A 16,794-nucleotide genomic window follows, 5' to 3' on the forward strand; every position below is an offset into this window, starting at 1 on the left:
ATTAATGTGTTTTATAACAAGCCTGCCTTATCAGATGATTTTAGCATCTTTATGAATATGCAGCCATTTTATAACCTCAGGCAAGGAAAATAATCTGAAGGGAAAAAAAAATTGAAAGCTCTCCTCACCATGAGATTTGTTGACATCAAAAGGCACGGCTGGTTCAGAAGTCAACTTGAATCTCAACTCTCTCACCTGTTTCCTATTAACAGAAACAGATGTTCCTCTTGCTGTAAATTGCTGCTATTAATAATATAAATAATTATGCTTTTCTAATCATTTAATAGGTGCACAGGAGGGTACCAAAATTCCTGGCAGCCATGAAATACATCTCCCTTCTTCTCAAGGGCTCAGAGCCTCTCATCCTCCACTGAAGTTCAGAATAAGAGAGCTGAAGCCAGGATAAAAGGTAAGGAGAAATCAAGGGAGCCAGGCTCCTCTCCACAGGCTGTCCTGTGGACCCATTCTCTCCCCAAATCTCTATGCAACAGGGACAGCACCTTTCCCACCTGAGATGCATGTGTAAAAGCACGCATGTCGCTAAGCACTGCAACACTCACACTCCCTTCCTCCAGCAAGATGCTGCTGCACAGCCCCAGCCCACAAAGCACAGGGGGCAGCTGGTTTTTACCTCCCCAGCAGGTTCCCAGGACCCAACGAGGGGCAGCATCTCCCACATCCCACCGACTGGGGAAGCCCTACTCCGCAAGGGAACCTGCCCTACGGTCCCTCCCTCTCCTGCTCTGCAAGCCCCAGTCATTTACTGGTCTTCCTCCAGAGAAGGAGGAACTTCGTCCTTCTGTCGACAACAGCCCCAGCCTTGGGAATGCGAGCAACGGCACCACAGATTAATGAGGTCAGGGCAACCTCCAGCGAACACGGCCTCTGACTACGGCTGCTCAGCCCCTCTTCCCACCCTCCAGCAATCACACGCAGACTAGCATGGCTCTGGCTCTGTCAGATGAGAGAAAAATCACTACTGACTCCAGATGTTAACACATCACAAGTACATCTGGATCACTGGAGGGCAGTGAGCAGCCTACATGCTGGCTCTGCCTTGCCCTGCCTCACCTTCTGAGTTAAGCCCAGTAACCGTCCAGGCTTGCCACGTGCCTTAAGCAAAAATCCCAACCCTTCAGTGCCGCACGCTCTCCGAGTCTCATGCTGTGAGATGTGGTCAGTGGGGCTGTGCCAGGGAGGCAGTGAGGCTGTGTCACCACCCACGTAGGGGACACTGCCACACGTTAGGCTCAGCTCTCCCCACGAAGGGCTCTGCTCGGACCAAGACCCTCCCTACCCCCCAAGGTACACTGTCCTGCCTGCAGCAGGACACCAGACCAGTCCATAGCAGCTTGCATTCGAGCCCAGATTCAATGAGGAGTGTGTTATGAGAGCAGAGACATCCTTGCTCTGTTTTTTCAATTATTTTCAGCTAAGAAAAGGCTGTGCACTGCTGCTTATGCAACACGGTCAGAGCTGCAGAGCCCCTCTCCCAGATAAATCTGGCCCGACCCCTTCTGCGGCAGCTCTCCCACACAATATGCTCACACATCCAGTCAAATGTGTCTCAGCACGCAGTGCTCTCATGCCCGTAAGGTCCTTGGCGCTGCCCTCCCCCTGCACCCCTCCGCTCCCCAGCCTGGGGGACCTGGCACCCCATCAGCTCGTTTCCTCCACGCTCCGCTCCGTCCCAGGAGCAGCAGCAACATCGAGGTTAATTTCCCGTTCCCCTTTTGGAGCAAAATCATTTGCCAAAAGGAAGCCCCTAATGAGATGCCAGGAACGAACAGAAGGCCCTAGTTAATAAGTTTCCCAGCAGTTATAAAGATGGACCTGACGTGCAAAAGGAGGCTGAGGTGAAACAGCTCAGCTCCACTGCAGCTCCTGATGGGGCCTGGCAGGGCACACTGGCTCCCTCACCCACAGCTTGACATCTCAGGAAAAGCTTTAGCACTGACACAGCAGACTACACCTTCAAGATCAATACAGAGAGCAAACACACTCAGCCAGCCTTCCTCCCTCCCAGAACACCGTGCCTCAACCGAGCATCATCTTCTCTACATCAGTTCTACCAACAGGAAAGAGAACATACCGCCTGAGAAAACGTGTCTGCACTAACAAGGTCATATTTAATCAGTCGGCACCTCCCGGGATGCAGTTTCGTCTGTGTGAATTAATAAGTCTGTCCGCAGCGACAGAGCAACCAGCTGGAAGCGCCCCGTGCCAGGCACCCACAAATGTCTGCAGTGGGCAGTTCCAGGACAGACAGACGGTTCCCGAGCTGGGGACACACGTCAGGCTGGCAGCACACTGGGACGAGGACTCAGGGCCCAGTGAGGTAAGTAAAGGCATTTTGTCTGCTGTGACCAACTCTTGCCACATCTTTATTTCCGAGTTGGGCATTGCTGCAGGTGTTCCGGGGTGGTGAGACAGCACCCGGCGTAGTGAGGCTTCACAACCTGCCTTCAGCCCATTCTGTAGGCTTGTTCCTTGGGTGCTAATCAGAAGAGAGCAGCCAAAAATCCCTGCCAGTCACCTTTTGAAAGCTTGCTTTATCAGTCAAATCAGTTAAAAGGGCCCTACAGAGCTTTAAGAGAGACAAAAGCTGATTTGCTGCTTGGTGCATGGAATTTCATTCCCGATGTAGATTAATTCCATTAACTCATTCTGTGCCCTTTTTGGGGCAGATCCTTCCCCGCCCTTGCAGCTTATGGAAAACACAGAGCAAACATACCACAGTATCTTTTCTGGTAAAGGCACTCGATAGCCTCATCCAGCATTCATATTTCCTCCCGTGTTGCCAACTTGCAAACACCTCCCCTCCCCACGCACCGTCCCACAGCCTTCACGGGGCCCTTCAGTGCCAGCAAAAGCCCAGAAACTCACCTTGTGCTTCATATCCAGAATAGTGATGAGCTGTACCCATGTCCTCATCCCCGGGGCCCAAGCCGAGGGCTGACTTGAGCTGGGCCATGTTCACCTGTGCTGTCAGCTCACCGTTGCGGTCCCCAATCTACAGGGCAAAAACCAACAGGGCAGCTGGTTAAAAGGCAACATGCTCTAAGCAAACAGCACCCAGGCAAAGGGTTTGGCAGTCCCATATCAAGGCAAACGCACAGTCAGCCAAAAGAGAGCTTGGAGACACCCTGAGAGACCATACAGCCCAGCTTTCAACACCAAAGCAACTCTCCAAAACTATTCCTCAGCGATAATGTGGGAGAAGGTCCATGCACGCTGTGCTGTGCACCGGCTGCACCTCAAAACACAGTTCTGTGGAGTTCAGTACAAGGAACTGAGGGGGCACAGCTCGCCCACTGCTACAGAACTGGGACAGAGGTAAACGTGCACGCCTGGGCCGTCCTGTAGCCGCATACAGCTTGGCAAAGAGCCCCGAAACTCACCCCCCTTCCTCAAGTATCTCCATAGTTACTGAGCACCAGACAGCCACACTACTACCAGCCACGTGGGCAGTGTCACACTCAGGGCTTGGATGCTCCGAAAGCCCTTCTCTCCTGGCTCAGATCCATACAGCTTTGAGTTGCTCCTAGTGATCTACCCACACAAGACTCCAAAAATCTTTTAGAGTCCAAATTTTTCCAAATTCCCATCTCTCGCCAGCCTGAGGCCAAGGAAGCTGATGTTACGTGTTCCAGAAGAGATCTGTCCAACAGCTCCAGCTACTTAAAATGGGGAGTCGTAGGACACGCTGCTGGGCTCTCCTCAAAGTTTAACCAAACAAGAAGTTACTGTGCTGCACATCACCAGCAAACAGAGAGAGGTCTCTCAGAAACAGCCTCCAATCTTCAGAGGAACAGCAGGCTCTGTTACAGAGGAAGACCTTGGCTGTTCCCTTGGAGAGGCCTGACTCCCTATTAAATGCCTCGCAACAGCTCTTTTGTGGTCCTTCGAGATAGACTGCAGTGTGAGCCATCCTAGAACAAAATCATAAATCCCCACATTATTTATGACGAAGCCCCAAGCACTAGTAAAGGGAGGCAGATCAAACGGCTTATCATCAGGCATAAATCCCCTGCCAATTACAAGAGATTTGCTGTTGACATCATCTCCAGAGAAATTACTACGTCCTGGTAAGGTCTTGCAGTCCTTGATACTCTGTTAAATGCTTCCCTGACTCCCACTCATTCCAGATCATCTCCAAGGTCCTATTAACATCAGAGGAACACACTGGCAGGACAACGATCCTAGGCAGGACCTAACACATACACCACAGCAGAGCCCTGTTTTCTGCCCTCAGCTCAGATGTCTCAGTTTTCCAGGAGCGCCCTGCCACATGCAGAGATGGAAAAGGTACTCCGGAGCAGTGTCTGAGAGCTGGGGCAGCTTCCAATGTTTTTTTAGGTACACATCCTTCACTCCAGCTGCTTCAGAGGAAATTTTTCAGTAACCTCCGATCACCCTGCAGCAGCTTCCAATGTGATTACCCTGAGCAGATTTCATTTGGATTCAAATGCCACCATCAGATTTTTGTCGGGGGAGAAGGGGGAAAGGGTGATGGGAAGCGAGTTACAAACACCAGTGTGCAAAGGTTTAACTTCACTAGGTTTCTCCTGGGCAAAATGCTGGTGCTTGCCACAACAGCACAAGCAGCTCGCTTGGTTCCCAAAGCTAAAATAAAACATCAGCTTTATAACAGAATCACTAGCTGCTAGAAGCTAATGCAGGCTCTCCTCACAAATGGACAGTCTCTGCACTGCTCCATAATTAATGATGTGGGGGAGTTTATTATCCCCCTGCCATGAGTAACCTACTCCTGACGTGCCCTGCAATCACGGCCATCACCCCAGAATGAGAACACTGTGAACCCCCACCCCGCTGGGCTTCTCCTCCACCCCCAGAAGTCACCAGGACCACTACTGCTCCAGTCCTCCCACCACCCCTCATCTGCCCTGCACATGGACGAGCCACCACCCGCCTCTGAGTAATCAGCCCCGCACTGCGACAGTCCTACAGACTAGAGCTGGAAAAGTTCATTTGTCCCAAAACATACAGGACCAAAGAACACCTTTTCTTCTGCATGTCTGATAAGTATAATTAAATACATAATTAGGCCAGTATGTCAGCCCTACCCCAAGATTTAGCCAACCTAATAGGCAGGAGAACACACAAAGCACTTACATAGGGTGATTTCAATTAGTGCTTCAATAGGGCAATTTCTTCATCTGGGGAAGACTAAAGAGGCCACAGCCAATTTCCTTGTAACACACTGGAAAGAGCAAACAATGGAATTCTTGCTTTCTGTACTTCTGAGCCACCTAAAAATGCCATATGTTCTTGCACTAGGAAAGCTGCAGCTAGCTGGGCAAGCACATCTCTGAAAAACAGAGTAGCTGCACACATGAAACCCCAAATGGCACAGCAGCAGTACAGGGCTAGCTTCAGGCTGTGCTCGTCCAGCCAATCGATTGCATTAGGACAATGCTAGAGTTCACCACCTCACAGCTGGGACCCCCTGCCAGCTCCACGGAGAGAAAATAACTTGTCACATGTACGCTCTGTTGCAGAATACAGCAGGTCTAGAGCACCCAGCCATCAGTTAGAAGCTGGCCTTGTTTTCTCCAGGTACTTAACTTGTCAGCAAATCAAGCCAGACCACAGCTAGAATCACAAGGTCCACCTCAGTCAGAATCTCACAGCCTTGTGCTCAGGAAAGGGGGGGGTCTTACTAACAGACTGGACGCCAAGATGTATCTGAGCTCCTTCACACCAGCTGGGTGCACAACACCTTGGCCAGCAGACCAGACAACTAGTCGCCAGATCCTTTCTCACCCAGAAACATCAGTTAAGAGCAATGTACAGCAAACATACTAACTGTAATCAAGGGAAAGGCTAGGAGCCTCCCATAAAAAGAATATTTTCCAGCCAAGCTCTGCAGTTCCTAAAGACACCATTGAAATGGCACATAGAAAAGGGCTTTCCAGAGCAGTCATAGCAAGAGAAGAACTACACGAATATAACTTATTGGCATAAAATAAAGTCTCTCAACAGGGAGGACTGGTTCCCTCTGATCTGAAACAGTTTCTCTTACCTCTTGGGAGATTTCAAGATGTTTCCTTGCAAAGTGCAAAGCTTGTTCATGGCTCCCCAGGGAGACGTAGGCATTTCCGAGACTCCAGCAGGCTCTTCCTTCTCCCACCCTGAAAAACAGGAAACTTTCAACCACAGAAATGCTGGGCAAAACCCAGTAGCACAGCAGCCCTTTCAGAGCCTCCTCCTTGAGAGCACCGACAGCCAGGCCTCCTAGCTATGTTTTCACCTACAGAAAGGTTCTACAAAGCTAAAACAAAACGCACTGTACATCTTAAATTCTTCTTATGCTGAGGTCAGTAAGATCAGGGGATGAGCAATAGCCTCAGAAGTGGGCCTGCACCCACAGTGGCAAAAACTAAGCAGTGTAGCAAGGTCCCAGAATGGTTTGGCTTCATTTGTGGGCACCAGCCTGAGAGTAGAAGCCAGAGCTCCTGTCCCGCTTCCACCTCACCCAGCAAGGCTTCCTCTCCGGAGATGCACAGTGCATCAAGAGGGCACATAACTTCCAGCCCTTTTGTTCAACAACAGTCCAGAGCTAGATTAACAGGAACGTGGCCAGGAGGAAATATTGTGGGCACACAACGTTATCCTGCTAAATACCAGCACTGCGTCACCCAAGATGCACGCACAAACTGGAACTGCATGCAACAGCCAAGCAAATATTGACCTATTTCCACAAGGCTTCCAGGGTGCTCCTGCTTGTTTTCAGAAGCCAGGGGAAGCAGGGGAATGTGAAACCTGCCCCAGGCAGCCCTCACCCCCAGCCCAAGCCAGACACCCAGGTGCCTCTGGAGCAGGTTTCAGCACCTGTTTGCACAAGCAGGCAGAGACCTACTGCTCATCAGAGCCTGCTCAGCTCTGCAAACGAGCAGATGTGGGGGGTGATGGGATAAAAAAAGCACATGGGGGCGCAGGGGGAGGTTCAGCATGACTGCAACTCCCTTTTCAGAGGTTTGGGCGGGTTGATCAGCATTTAAACATTTTTCTTGTCACCCTGTTCAATACCTTCTGCTCATAGGGTGTGTTCCCAGAAATGCAGGAGCCCACAGGCCTGCACCCCCACAGCATGATTCACCCTTGGGTGGGATTATACCTTCTCTGAGCACATACTGCCCAGATATAGTGCCACAGATCTCCCATTCTAATGTCTCTGCTCCATCTAGTGGAGGACACCCAGCTTCCCAAGAGCCATCAACAGTAACACTGAACAAGGTGGCTGCAAAGTCACTTCAGCGGCAAGAAGGCTCCAGGATCACAGAGTATCCAGGAGAAAGGAGCCAACATTTCTTAAAAAAAAAAAATATAAAAAAAATTTTTAAAAAGGCCAAACCTCCTAAAGAAGAAGGGGTGAGGCCAAGAAGCAAAATATATCATCTCCACATACTCTATGTAACATCATTTGTTTCTGCATGGAAGTTTCCAGCATCATCTCAGAACAACAGGACAAAGTGGCAAGTGGCATGTTTGTATGCTCTAACCACACAGTTTCCATGGAAGATAGAATTTTTGTGAACTGGAGGGAGCTTTAGAGGGGCCCTTCTGGGATAAAACAGCAGTACCCACATCGCGAAGCACTGAATACAAGGTGTTTTCTTGAAATACCTCTTATTAGAAATCTCACTCAGCCCACACAGACACAGCATTACGGGCACAATCTCCAGGTTTGAATGACATGATAAAGGTGTCAATCATGGTACGTTTTTGACAGATGACTGGACTAAGGCCCAGGTTCTGCGAGATTTCTAAAGACTTTCAAGAACACATATCACTGTTGTTTAACCCAGCAGTAGAGAACAATAAATCAACAGGAAAGGGTCAGTGCTGTGAACCCACCAGAGCAGAGACACCATCTCCTGAGGCAGTTTTTTACCTGTCTCCCAGCTCCTGTGCTATCACCAGGTGTTTTAGATGGTACTCGATTGCTCTTTCATAGTCTTGAAGCAGCGTGTATGTGTTTCCAAGACTGTAGCAAGCCTGGGCTTCTACTGCTTGGTCTTTGAGTTGTCTGGAGAGCTGGAGTGTTTTCCTGCATGGAAGAGGTGGGAATGAAGAGACCTGGTCACTGCAGGGCACCTCTGCAAGGTGACAGGGAAGTCACCACTTCGGCACGCACTGCGTTGAAGTTGGTGCCTGTAACACTCTGCAGGCTGTCAGGTGGCTGTATTAATTGCCACTGCTGAGCTCCACACATGCAACTGGCCTCAAGGTCCCTTGTCACATCCCCCTGAGCCTATGGAATTTGCTTCAAGAGGTCAAAATTTCCAGGGATCACGTGCCCTGAGTCTGCCTTAGCCCCTGGCACTTACTTGTAGTACTCAGCAGAGATGTCAAACCTCCCAAGGAAGATGTGCGCATTGCCCAGGTTGCTGTATGCTCTCCGCTCGGCTGCCTTGTCCCCAAACTCCTTAGCAATAGCAAGGCGCTGCAGCAGACACACGTTAGTGAGTACAGGCTGGCCATTGCCAGGTTTCTATTACACAGCAACTTTTCCGGGAGATTTAACTTCTTGGTTTGCAAAGCTCCCACCCAGCAAGGTAGTGGTGCACGTGCCTATCAGGGCTGGATGCAGCGGGACGTCTCTCCCTCTTTTGCAATTCAGGATCAGGAAGGGCCTTTGGAAAAATGGGAATACTGGTGCATTCTTCTCTAACTCCCACTCCAGCCTGGTCAGCACACAGCTCTCTAGCTGAAGTGCAAAAGGAATTATGCACGTACTTCAACAGCTGAACAAAGAGACGAACGGAGAGCTGTCGGTCAGGCTGTGAAGGGATGTGGTTGATCAGCAGACTAACGTGCAGGAACAAGGCTGTCACTTTGCATGGTGCTGTGGCACAGAATGCACATGCACATGTGTGCACTCCATCTCACCGTCTGCGCTGCAGCTGCTCCCCAGACTTCTGCCCTTAGCTGCACCTCAGTCCTGCCTCTCCTCTCACGTGCCCCTGGCTCCCCAGGTTTCCCCACCTCTCACCCTCCACTTTGCAGCACCTCCTCCTGGTCCCAAATACTGCACAGGTTTCCCACCCCTTTTCAAGCCCCTTCTCCCACAGCACTGCTGGCTGCTGTCCCCTAGCATTTAAAAAATCAGAAGAGCTGTGACAAGGCTGACTTTCCAAGGTACTGAGCACCTTCCACTGCAAGAAAACCCATACATACCCTGAAATAGAAGCTGAATTGCATTTGAATTGGGGCAGGGGCTGTGTCACCTCAGCCCTCTGTAAAGCTTTACAGAAAGTTATTACGTTCTACAAGCAACATTTATTCCTCATCGACAGCTCTTTCAGCAGCTTAATTAAATTCATGGCTTGCATTTATTAAAATCTAGATTGATACAAATTAAGAGCAGAAAAGCCTTGCTAGGGCCAGCTGCAATTTGCCCTTGGACATCTCCTTTGGTTTCCAAGCCAACAGCACCCTTCTCTCAAACCGCTCGGTAGGTGCTGATGGGGACTGGAGCATGATGTTGCTTGGCATGAGTTAGTACAACAGGCGAGAAGAAAGGCTGCTCCCCAACAGCCAGTCTCAGCCCCTGACACCAGAAAGGCAGCGCAGCGGTTTCCTACCTCCTTGTGGAAGGCTATAGCTTCACTGAAGTTGCCGAGTAAGTACTGGGTGTTGCCGAGGTTGCCATAAGCACGGCCCTGTGCAGCTCTGTCCCCCAGCTCCTTCACCAGGGACAGGTTCCTCCTGAAAGAAGTCAGAGTAGCATGTCTGGTGAGACACGGCCAACACTCTCTGCAGGAGACACCGCAAAAGGACTTGCCCCTTAAAGAAAGGAGAGCTAACCCTGGAGAAGGCATTTCCCCTCCCCAGCTGCCTGTCCTGTGCATCACTTGGCAGACAAAAGTCTGGTGATCTATGCTAGCTGTAGCTCTGGGAGCTCGTGCAAATTCAGCGGTGTAAGTCTCTGCTGCTCTCCCGACCTCAGGCAATCTGCAGCTGTGTACAGGAACTGCTCACACACCGATGGTCTGATAAGACCCCACATTAAATAAGAGACGGCCACCTCGCTGTACAGGGGAGAACCAGGAGCACAGAAAAAAGGAGATTACCTACAGCAGGACAGGGGCAAGATCCACAGTCCTATGCCATGGCTCTGCTCATAGAGCTTCCCAGCATTTCTTTACCTTGGGTTTTTTTCCCCCTTTACACATACAGCACACAGAGGGAAGCATAGAGCTCCCAGCTGGCACAAATTTACCCACTGGCTATGCTACATGCACCATTCTTTGGAAAGAGTATGGTGAGCTATATATAGGCACTATCACATTCTCAGATATGAGATCTTATCACTCTCCTCATTTAAAAAGGCTACGAAAAAACCCTGCATTATTGAAGCAAGACTCTGAAGTACAAGAAAAACATCAGCCCAAAAGTCTGGTGACAACCTTCCTGTACGGGACATCAGAGTGATCTTTGAAACTCTTTAGGAAAGGGAAGGATGTTACAAGCAAGATAAACTACAGATCCCTGAGAAGGACAACTGGGACTTCAAGTGAAAGCTTCTTCTCTTGGGTGAAGCAGAGTCTCTGTTCGTGGCCCCAGCAATGGAGACACACAGGGATCCGTTCTCATCAAGGCCAGCAGAGAGCAGCAGGGGCTACAGGAGCCACTAGTTTAGGTTCCAAATACAGCTCTGAGAAAGAGCACACTATTGAACTTAATTGCATGATCTCACTTAAAAGTACAGTGAGTTTTACCAAGGCAATGCCAGGATGAATTTTAGCTCTAATTTTATAAAAACTTGCGGTCCCTCTCTCACCTTCCTTGAGATTAATTTGCCATCGTAACTTGGCATCTCAGGGGAGTATTCCTAATTCATTACAACATGCAAAATCTGATTCAGTGGCCTGATTTTCATCAACGCCGAGCCCACAGTCTCATTCTTTGCAACAAGCACCTTCCACAGCTCCCACATCCTCAGTGGCCCAGGAAACAAATCCCGCCTATGAGAAATGCTTCCAACAGGACTCAGTAAAAATTGTCATCTTGCACCCCATGCAGCTATCATTTGCCTAACGGTTATCAGAGCTCAGCTAACCTGCAGACCCTGAAAGCTGTCAGCAGAACAGGATCTCCACAAGTGCAGATTATGATCTGAGCAGGATAAGCTCAACAAAGGTGTACCTGTGTGCATTTCAGCAATCACTGATGCCCAGCTAGCCCTGTTCCCTCCAGGAGGAAGGGTTGGCCAAGCTTGAATACTTACTCATAATATTCTGAAGCTTTCTGTAGCGTCTCCTTGACTTCTTGAGGCAGGTAGCCTGGGTCTTGGGCCATGCTCCAAGATAAGTGCTTTCCCTTTGCATGGTAAACATTTCCTATATTATACAGTGCTCTGGCTTCACCTACCTAAAGGGAGGAAGAACAGGGAGCAGCAAGGTATTACACTTCACATCCCAATATGGACCTTTCCATTGCTGGGCAGGGATGGTCAAAGCCAGGAGGCCCACATTTGCTTTTCCCATCTTCACTGTCATGGCAGCCGTGAGTCCTGTGATGGCAGCCAGAAGGGAGCGCTTTACGCTCCACCTCCTTCCAAAGCCCACCTTCACCATATTGCATTTCCCGACTTGCAGACAGATTATTTTTAAAGCTAGGAAATATTTCCTGTTGGATGCCATGAATCAATTACCTTGTCTCCCTGCTCCTGAGAAATGTCCAAGTGTCTCTGGCAACAAACGACAGCTTCATCAAACTGCCCAAGTATTTTCAATGTATTCCCAAGGTTGCCACTTGCCTTGGCTTCTCCAATGCGGTCCCCGATGGTTCTATAAGATGACAGGAGGAAGAGAGGTGTTAAAGAGCTCACAGACTTTCATTCACCAACTGTTGGAGGCAGAATTCGAGCTGCAGCAAGTGCTGCATGGCATGTACACCACATCCAGCAGTTCCCAGCACACACACCTGGCTGGAGTGCTTCATACAGGCTCTCTCAATTTTGAAGACAGATCCTTGTTCCCTGTTTTGCTGTCTCAGGTGAACTGCTCTAATGACTTCAGGTGTACTTAAACGAGTACCTGGGGACAGGAGAACTGGACACTGCCCTGCTCTTGCTCCAATCGCCCTCCTCACATTCATATCCCTTTCTCCACCTCCCTGCTCTGAAGGTGGCCAGCCCATTCTTGTTGCCTCCTGAGTTCTCCACAGGACAGTCACCCCATGCTTCAGGGCTAGTTTTGGATGCTTATTTCTGGGGCAGATTCCCTCAGGCTGCTGGGCTCAGACCCCACAGAACTTGCCTTCACTCAAGCCCTGATAGGTTGAATCCAATTAGGATGAAGCACTGCTGACATGCTTACCTGGCCAGGGTAAGGTCGTGTTTATGGTACTCCAAGGCCTTGGAGTACTCCTTTAGGTAGAAATAGGCATTGCCCAGCTGACTGTAGATGGCACTGAGAGTCTTCAGGTCCTCTGTCCCCACCTGCACCGCTGCTTCGAAGAAGGCTGCCCCAGCTTTGAAGTCCCCAGCCTTGCACAAGCGCTCTCCTTCCAGGGCCAGTTCCAGGCAGGATGCCTCCATTCTGCCAAAAGCAAGACCATCATTTCTAGAGGAATTAGACTGCACTGCACTCATGCTGCTATGCAACAGTAAAAAAGTTTACTTCATTGTATACCTTTAATTACTCACTGCATCAGAAAAAACTAAAAAAAACTAAAAAAAAAAACCCTGGAGAGAGCCACCCTCCAGGCAGCAGCTGCATCTCTGCATTCAGCCCCAAGCATCAAGGCACCAGCCCCAGGTCAAACACTGTTTGGGTGATAATAACTCAGGGACACACAGCCAGCACACCTCAGCGGTGTGGACACCAGCTTTCAGTGGACATGGGGGGCACTCAGCCCCTCTGAGAAACCAGGCTCCTAGGCATGAGACACAGGAGCATCCAGATGTACAGACAGCATCTGCGAGTGGCCAAAGGCAGCCCCTGGGTTCCCAGTAGGAATCTGGACAAGAAACCCAGGGCTCCTGGCTCTCAAGACACACACTCATATCGCAAGAGTAACACGGCATCTGTTTTTCTTCCAGGTGGTACACAGCGCAGAAGCCACGTACCCAGGCTATTCATGCCTGCACTGCTTTCCCCAGGGTAACAGAGAGAGTAGCCAAATGGTAACACATTTTTATTAAATACCAGAGAAAACCCTGGACTGTGCAGAATTTCTTGGCTGAGCAGCTTCCAGTGCTCCGTGTCTGCTTTTCATTAACTCTCCCGCTGTCACTTTTTCCACAGGCGCTCTGCACATTAGCCTCCAGGCGAGCCTTCCTCCCTTGCATTTCTCGACACCTTTGGCAATGGCGCATGCCATGCTGTCAGCACAAGCACTTTGCGAGCCAACAGAGAGGAGCAAGACCAGTGATACTGCTTCAAGAGAAAGGAAACGTGCTCCTTTGAGTGCTCCACCAAGTCCTCTCTAAGTTACAGCCATTCCTGTTAGGCCATGTGTATCCAAAGTTCTCAGAAGGGACAGAGCATGAGTTTGAAAGCTTACATTTGGAAATGTCTTGCCTGCTGCAAAGTCAGCCCCTTCATAAGGTGGATGGACACAGTATGTTCCTGCTCCTCTATTCAGATGCTTCTCTTTGCTCTTTTTGGCTTTTTCATTTCTGTTCAATGTGTTTTTAAAAGTCAAAACTATCTAGGTCAAAGGTGGACATCTGCTCAGAAAAAACATAGCTCACTTGTCCACAGTCAGAAAAGCAAGGGTTGGATAAAAGATAATAAATGTCCAAAGGCAGTTTCTATTCTGTTCTCGGGCAAAGAGTACTTGCAGGAAGTTTGACTGTGGTACCCAGACCAAGAGAACAACTTGCTCATCACCACTGCGAGAGCAGCAGCCCAGCTGACATCCCCCGTAGCAGTCTCCTGCTGACCCCTAGATGCTTCTCCCAAAGCCACCCCAACAACGAGCCAAGGCCCAGCCCCTGCAACCAGGGTCTCTGCAGACCAAGGCTGAGGTGTGCTGGCCAAGCCAGGGCACTCTGCGCTGCTTTGGCTCCTCTCCCCGAGGGCACAACGTGTGCACGCTGACTTCAGGGCAGAGTTCCTCCCGCTCCAGGTCTGCACCCACCGCTTGCCTCCCCCTGCTGCGCAAGGGCACGGGGAGATGCACGTACGAAATACCAATCCTGATACATTTTTCCTACAAACAGGCAGAATGACGTTTTCTCAGCTGCCAGGAAACAAAGCCAGTTCCTCTATGAGCAGTGCATAAACTGTCTAAAATCCAACCCTATTTGCCTGGCAATCTCCCTGCTGAGTTGGCTCTGTATGGCTCCAAACACCCAACACTTGGCAGCCCAACAGCATCCTCTAAAGCAGGACAACCCACAAGAGCTGTCCAAACAACAAAAAAAAACAGGCAAAAGACCTGATTTCAGACTCTCCCTCCAAACACACTTGTGACCTCTCCTGTCTCACTGCTCATTTGTCCCCAAAACCAGAGTAATAAGAGGGAGAACGGGATTGTGAAGCAGCTCATTTGAGCTCCCACCTCAAACTCCCACACAAATATTTGATTTCAAGCTCACTACATTTGAGTGGCTATTTTACTTGCGCAAGAAGGCTGCTTACAGTGCCAGTGCAGCATCAGTCCCTGCCTCAACTTCTGTTTGACAGGGGAAATAAAAATATTAAGACTGTTAATACTACAAATGTTTAACTACTCTCTACTGATCCTCTTGCTAGACCATGTGAAAAATAGTAAGAATGAGCTTCTGCTTACAGCATGTTGAATTAGAGGGACCCATTTTGGGATCATACCAAACTTCCATCAGTTTCAAGGCACATTTATGGTTTGTAGATCACTAGAGCAGTTACCTGGTGTCATCATCAGGTATTGACAGGTCTCTGCGGATACCTCCTGAACAGCTGAAAGAAGGGTTGGGACAGAAGACAAGGAACACCTTATATTCAAATCAGCAAGATTAAGTTCAGGCAGCTTAACAGAGGTCAATCTTGAGAGGATTTGAAATGCAGGAATGAGCTACTATCACAGGAACTAATGATGAGTTCCAGTTAGAAGAGGGCACAGAAGCAAATTTCAGCATAATTTCAATTTAATTTTCAACACAAACAGAATGCTTCCCAATACCCAGGTTCTCTTTAAGAGACTGAGTTCAACTGTAAACAGTCTAAAACTGAGCTGGAGACCAGTTTCCCTAATTCATGATATTGCAATCTAGTTTGGATCAAATTTGTTGTGCAATTTGAATAGCCTGAAGTGAGGGTTCCCATCCACGCAACACAGAAAACCCTACAGCAACAAAACCCAGCTACACACTCCGAGGGTGGCATATTTGCCAGAGGAAACATAACCAGAAGTGAAGTTTGTGCCTTGGGGACTGCATTCTGATACACTCACACACACACACACACACTTGCCCTCTCTGGGTGCTCTCCTGGTGTTCCCATAGTAACTATTCAGGCCCGATGCTGTGACATGACCCTCTAGTGCACACAGCTTTTTATTAAAATCTGTTTGTCCTTGAACAGGCTGCTTTGCAGAGTATCTGACTTATCTAATTAACATCACTGCTCAGTTTGGGACCTAAGCAAACAAGGGGAAGGGAGAGAAGGTTTTTTCTCCACATTGCACTCTGCCAAGCCTTTGCTGCCATGTAAAGGGACAAAAGTCAAGGATAGCAATTATTAATAGAAACACAACCCACTTCCAAAACCCACCTGAACTTCCCACATCCTTGGGGCCCCAGTCAGAGCTAGTTCTGGGAAGCAACTTTGCACGCAGTTCAGTCACTGCAGGCTTAAAAGCACTCAGAAACACAATGCCAAGGGCAGAGGAACCAGCTAAAGGTCAATGAACAAACTCAAGCACACTAAAACACTCCACATCCAACAGCTTCCAAAGGTCATAGCCCAACTGTCCATAAGAAAAGACAAGAAGGGCGATTTAGGCAGAAGATAGGAATCTGCTGTTCAAGTGAGCAAACCTGACCCACCTTGACTGGCAAAGGAAAGGGAAAACAGTCACAACAGACTCAAGTCACAGTCCCAGTCCCTCCCACAGCACATGCCTGAGCTCTCCCCTACCTCTTCTTCTGCAGGTTGCGCATTTTCTGAACATAAACCCAGAGCTCCAAGCCCACTGGCAGAAGAAAGCAGCGGGGCTGAGGTCTACTTGGAACAACTTTGCAGACAGGTCTCTCTGTTAAGTTCACAGGCAGGACCCAGGCTTTTGAAGATGCTGATGGCATCTTCATGTCTGTACAACGTGCACTGCTGTCCAGTTTTCAACTGCTCTCCAGTTTTCACTCCATCTGCATGGGCAACATTACTGTTAAGTTGCTGGAATCTTGAATTGTGTTTATCTGGGATCCTTCTTTTTCTTTCCATATGCTGCCCTTGAAAGGGAAGGGGAAAGGAGCATTGCTTTTGTTTCCGGAGACCTAGAGAAAGTAAGGTCTTCTTTCCTCCAAGAAATACAATATCCTTCGTCCACTTGGTTTCAGGTAGCAGATAGGCGAGGTCACAGCTGAAATCCCAGAACAAGAGAGTGTCTTAGTTCACTCGTGTTTTCAGCACTGCCCAAAGAAAAAGGGCCCTAGAAGAGTCCACAAGATGGTCAGAGGCAAGCAGCTCCCTCCTTTCTGAACCGGTCTCTTCCCAAAGCACTTTCCCTCTGTGGTCGCATCAGCTATTCCTGTTGGTGCCTGTTGGCTCCAAAAGCAGAAGGACTTCTGCTGCTATGAACCTCTCCTTGTCAGGTGAGGAGCTCAGGGTTCCCCCA

General features: G+C 49.3%; 1 protein-coding gene across 5 annotated transcripts in view; it reads right to left on the minus strand.

Moving 5' to 3' along the window:
• Nucleotides 1-16,794, minus strand: part of GPSM1 (G protein signaling modulator 1) — an 81,551-nt gene that overhangs the window by 41,930 nt on the left and 22,827 nt on the right. For 3 of the 5 annotated variants that reach the window (XM_075055038.1, XM_075055035.1, XM_075055036.1), the window contains 8 exons: nt 12,351-12,572; nt 11,684-11,819; nt 11,258-11,400; nt 9,612-9,735; nt 8,355-8,470; nt 7,919-8,074; nt 6,047-6,155; nt 2,887-3,013 (listed from right to left, as the gene is read on the minus strand). In XM_075055038.1, coding sequence (XP_074911139.1) covers nt 2,887-3,013; nt 6,047-6,155; nt 7,919-8,074; nt 8,355-8,470; nt 9,612-9,735; nt 11,258-11,400; nt 11,684-11,819; nt 12,351-12,572 — 1,133 coding nt within the window. Of the gene's footprint in view, nt 1-2,886; nt 3,014-6,046; nt 6,156-7,918; nt 8,075-8,354; nt 8,471-9,611; nt 9,736-11,257; nt 11,401-11,683; nt 11,820-12,350; nt 12,573-16,097; nt 16,268-16,794 lie in introns of those variants that run through there. The other 2 variants (XM_075055034.1, XM_075055042.1) reach the window with 1 other exon arrangement.

Source organism: Buteo buteo, chromosome 23 (assembly GCF_964188355.1).
Source record: "Buteo buteo chromosome 23, bButBut1.hap1.1, whole genome shotgun sequence".
Lineage (NCBI taxonomy): Eukaryota > Metazoa > Chordata > Aves > Accipitriformes > Accipitridae > Buteo > Buteo buteo.